Here is a 4,699-nt window from a genome sequence, read left to right as displayed (position 1 = left end):
ACAATCTTTACCTATTTTGCAACCATAGGTTGGAAGCAGTAGCTGTAATTAACCATGGTTTAGACTTGTTAAACCCAACCCACGAAACCCGCCCCAACCCGCCCCGACCCGCCAAGAAATGGGTTGGGTTAGACCTTCTAATTATCCATTGGGTTTTGGATATTTTTGGCTGCCCCAAAGCCCGGCGGAGCAACCCGCTGGGTTGCCAAGATATCTAAATAGGTATATTACTGTATTTAGATTACATTTTCTTACTTAGATAGTTTATAATACAGTATTTAAATACAGTATTTTATTAACTATGTAGATCACTGCTTATTAAAGTAATGATATGCATAACTGGGTTATTTTGGGTTATTTAGGTTGGGTTAGAATTATTTGCTAAACCCATGGGCGGTTTACTGTTCAGGTAACCCCCCCCAAAAACCGCGTGGGCGGATCAGCTAGGCCTGAGAACCCGCCCCAACCCGTGGTTCAACAAGTCTAAGACAGATATAGAGAGATTCAAAAGAGGTTAGGTTCCCCTAACTAAATCTGACACTGACCAGTGCCTTTGCTTTTGTTGTTAAAATACTATCTATACGTACAGCCATCGCTGATCTCCTGTCCAAACCATACTAACAACCCTAACCTACTTTGGCTCAGCACCACACCCTAGTTTCTGCTCGGAATTGCTTGAAAATAAGCCTACTTAGATTGAAGTACTGTCTCCATACCCTGGTAAATCCTGAGCAGGATTGGCCGACTGGCTGCAACAGAACACTTCGCCCAAGAGCCAACAGAACCATTCGCTTTGGCCGAAAATTGTGCCATACAAAGCAATTAGACCCTAACTCCACGACTCTATTGTTCCCGGGGCCCAGTGGGATAGAATGTATCGCTGCAGACGGTTTTAATTCTACCGCCTTGTTTCATCTTTAAAGGCACCTTCAATATGGAGCTATGGTACGATTCAGAGATACCTGGCAACTACCGTATAGCTTTATCGCCTGAAAGCTATACTACCGATTCAATTGGCTTTGATAGATTCATCATTTCGATCGCTATACACGACCCCGTCTTCAGCAGAAAAATGAGCCCCGATTGCTACTTTTTGATGGCCATGGTTTCCCACCTAACGTACGAATTCCTAGAGTTCGGTAAGCAGAACTCTATAATTCTGTACTGCTTTCCATCTCATACTACACATCTCATTCAAATGCTCGATGGCCAGCAATTTCAAGTGTATACATACTACTATCGAAAGTGGAACAATTTTCTTGCTGGGCTGAGTGTGGAAGCCGACGACAAAGGTGCTTTTTTAAAGGAGACCCCAGACGTACGCAAGCAAACTTTCAAAGCGCGGACAATTCGAGATACTTTAAAAAAGCGAGGCCTCTATCCATTCAATTCTGTAGAGCTTCTGGGGCCGCTGCAAAAGAAAAAAAGTCCTACACCTGAGCTTGAGATATATACCACGCCACCGCCGCCATCTAGCTCAGTATTGCCGCCATCTACTAAACGAGGACTTCGTCGAAGTAGTGCAAAAGCGCAGGAGTACATTGATAATAGTCCAGAGCTTCATCAAAGCTTTAAACGCCGTGTGGACCGCGTCTTTAAAAGCGCTTTACGGACGTCGGAACTAGCTGGTTAATTTCGAGATGTTTTACAGCTATTTCTTCGCTACCGAGCGCCTCAGCCCGCAATATAATCAATGAAAAGGCTTCCAGAAACTGGCCCAATAGATGCAGAAGACGCTAATCGCTATATCCAATATCTGAGCGAGGAAGAAAGGCGTCAGTTTCTTCGTCAGGCAAAGCGCGCGCGAGCTAAACGACGCAATTTCTCGCCAACGCAGGGCAGATAAAGAAATTCTGATTGAACCATAAGATAGCCAGGAAGGTAAAGATAATCATTAGCGACTTTTGTATGGGATTCGCAAGGCGTTGTTGTATAATATTCTGAATAGCTTCAAATTTATCGTTGAGGTGAAAATTATCATTGAGGTGAAGCAGACCAACCCTCCGAATTCGGCTTCGGTAGTTAATATAGTAATTGTCTATTGTCGCACTGGCGGCTGACCTACATTCACCAACTCAATGGTCCAGCTCATAACGAGGCAAGCCTGGCCACATGTGAGTCCGTTCTCAAGACCCCAGACAGGGATCCATCATCCATCGGGGACAGTCCCCGATGGTACAGGAGGAGGAAAGCCCGGACAAGAACGGTGGCCAATGGTAGCCAATTGTATTAAGTCACTTCTTTTCCATAGCTCCTCTAACCGCACCACGCCGAACGTTGTTGAGCAGCTCCTAATGCGGCCAAGATCATCTGCTTCATATTCGAAGCGCCACCGCTCGTTTCCTCGAAAAATGGCTGGGCTGACTCCACAGCATCCCTGACTCGCGATATCCACGCTTCTGGCGGCATCAGGTTCTCTGATGGTGGGGTGGCGCCGGCAGCTTCGCCCTCCCGTAGTCGGCATTGTGCCAGGTGAACGGCGGCCAGGATCAATGACGAAGTCGTCATGGATCGCAGCAGATACCAGTTTCCTTGATGACGGTATGCCACGGTTTGGGACAGTTTGAGCATACAGAATTGCATGCACTCTGACGCGAATGACCGCGCTCGGACACGAATCAAAGGATCCATTCCGTCAAGTAGCCCATCAACCAAGAGCCGGACAAAAGGTCTCGCAACGAGCTCCCGGAGGGTAAAATACCGATGCCGAAGAACAAATATCATAGGATCAGATGGGAAATCAGCATCATAGCCATCCGGGATGGCAAAATGAAAGATGGATGGTAACGAAGTATACCAGTCGGATATTTGAGCCTGCATCATCTCCGCATGGCTGACCAGACGGGTCACCTGCCTCTCCGTCGGCGTGTCGGCACACTCCGAGTTCATTTGCACCAAACGGTTGAGCAGATGTCGCGCTGCAATCTCTGTGAGATAATAATACCAACTTCTCTCACTCTCTGACGCATCGGGCGTCGACGGTTGCGAACCAAGCCTGGGCGGCTGGGGAAACGCCAACGGGAATTCCGTGCTGTTGATGAGAGGGGGGCCTGGCACCGGCAACTCCAGTCGCAGTTCGCAATCCGACTTCCAGATAGTGAAGTAGAGCGCTTGTAATATAGTGAGCTCGTTGGGCGTCGTATCGGTGTTGTCTATCAGATCAACCACTGGGAATCGAGTTAACCTCAGGGTGTTCCAGGCTGCGCCGGCGAGGTTGAAGTGTTTCCAGGCTTCCAGGGGTTCCATTCGATGCATGTACCAGATTCCTGCTAGCACCAGGGTTTGAACAGCCTCAACACTGTTCTCACGCATTGCGTAGCCAAGACGTTTCAGAGCAATGTTCCAAAACTGCAGCGACAACTTGACGTCGGCGCCGCTCTCATCGTCCGGATCCAGTGAAGGCGTTGGCTGCGCCGCAGATCTCGTGATAGTCCCTGGATAAGCCTCAGAAAGGACGGCAATGGCGCAGACCAGGGCTACCAAGCAGGTTCGTGTGGACCAATCCGGCCCATTCTCCGCGACGTGAAGCACCATGCGATGTAGTTCATTCAGATCTAGAATCGGATTCTTTGTATGAAGAACTTCAATGTACTTCGACTCCAGACGCGAGAGCTGGGAATAGCTCATATCAGGCAGCGAGGACGGCTGATCGGCCTCGGCCACCGGCTGTGCAAAGAGACACCGAGACGGTGGAAGATTCAAGGCCAATATTTGCCAGCCGAGGACCGATTCGACCCCTTGAGGTCGAACGGTCTCGCGTGGCCACGGGTGGCCTGGCCCTAGATTATTAGCATTGTCTGGTTGGCTGCAAGCTGACGGAGACCAGGATTGTGAAGTCGGACCCCAAGCAGGCGTCGAGCGAGACCCACAAGATGCACATGGCATCCCCTGCAGCAGCAGCTGCTGCTGCCGCCGTTGGTCTCTCTGTTGAGCCTCAATCAGGTTCGCCACCCGGTTGACCGCTTGGAGGATGTCCGCGCCTGTTATCAATCTGCTGGCTACGTTAGGCAGATCGCTCAGTGAATGCTGGGGGTCGCATGCGAATTCTCACCCGGCATTGTTGTCATCCTGGTATACACAAGGGACACGACGCTTCAAACAAAATCCGCAACTGGGGCGCCGGTTATCGCACTTGGTCTTTCGGGAGCGGCAATTCTCGCAGGCGCTAGCCCCACGAGATCGGACGACGGAAACATTAGAACCGGCGCCTTGGTGAGCTGCAAGATCTTGGCTTGCCATGAAAGGTGCCGATGTTGGGGAGAACTCGTGGCAGGACCAGACGGCACTACTGTCATGTTGCGGGGGAGCGGGAACGGGGAGGATGGTGGGATTTATGTGTCGGCGCTGCTCCCCGATCGGGGACATTCCGTCTCTTTGTTCTTGGCGGGTCGTGGGGGCTTGGGTGGACTGACTGTTCATTCATCCCGTGAGTGAGTGAAAGAACGGGTGACTGACAGTCCCAGACTTTTGGTAGCGGCGCTAATAAACTGTTGAGCCGTCATCTCTGCTCCATTTACAGTGACTACGCAGATATTATAACACCACCTAGGTTTCCCACACCAACCATGTGTCATGCATGGCCTTAACGTAATTATCAAGTCAGCCGTCCACCCACAGTCATCCGTCCACCCCACCCAAAATCTCCCCGTATTCCAAACCTCTTTGATCATCCACCATGCCACGAAATAAGCTCCGACCG

General features: G+C 50.2%; 1 protein-coding gene across 1 annotated transcript, besides 1 other annotated feature; it reads right to left on the bottom strand.

The window, feature by feature from the left end:
* Nucleotides 1-4,699: part of a sequence feature (contig 1.43 127..338545(1)) that runs on past both edges of the window.
* ANIA_02615 (Zn(II)2Cys6 transcription factor) lies at nucleotides 2,257-4,365 on the bottom strand (the record flags this gene model as incomplete). Its single annotated transcript, XM_655127.1, has 2 exons — nucleotides 2,257-3,991; nucleotides 4,052-4,365. The coding sequence occupies 2 exons, from the start codon at nucleotides 4,363-4,365 to the stop codon at nucleotides 2,257-2,259; spliced, it is 2,049 nt and encodes a 682-aa protein (XP_660219.1).

Source organism: Aspergillus nidulans, chromosome VII, assembly GCF_000011425.1.
Source record: "Aspergillus nidulans FGSC A4 chromosome VII".
NCBI lineage: Eukaryota > Fungi > Ascomycota > Eurotiomycetes > Eurotiales > Aspergillaceae > Aspergillus > Aspergillus nidulans.
Note: the sequence above shows the minus strand (reverse complement) of the source record. Positions and strands in the feature narration are given on the sequence as shown.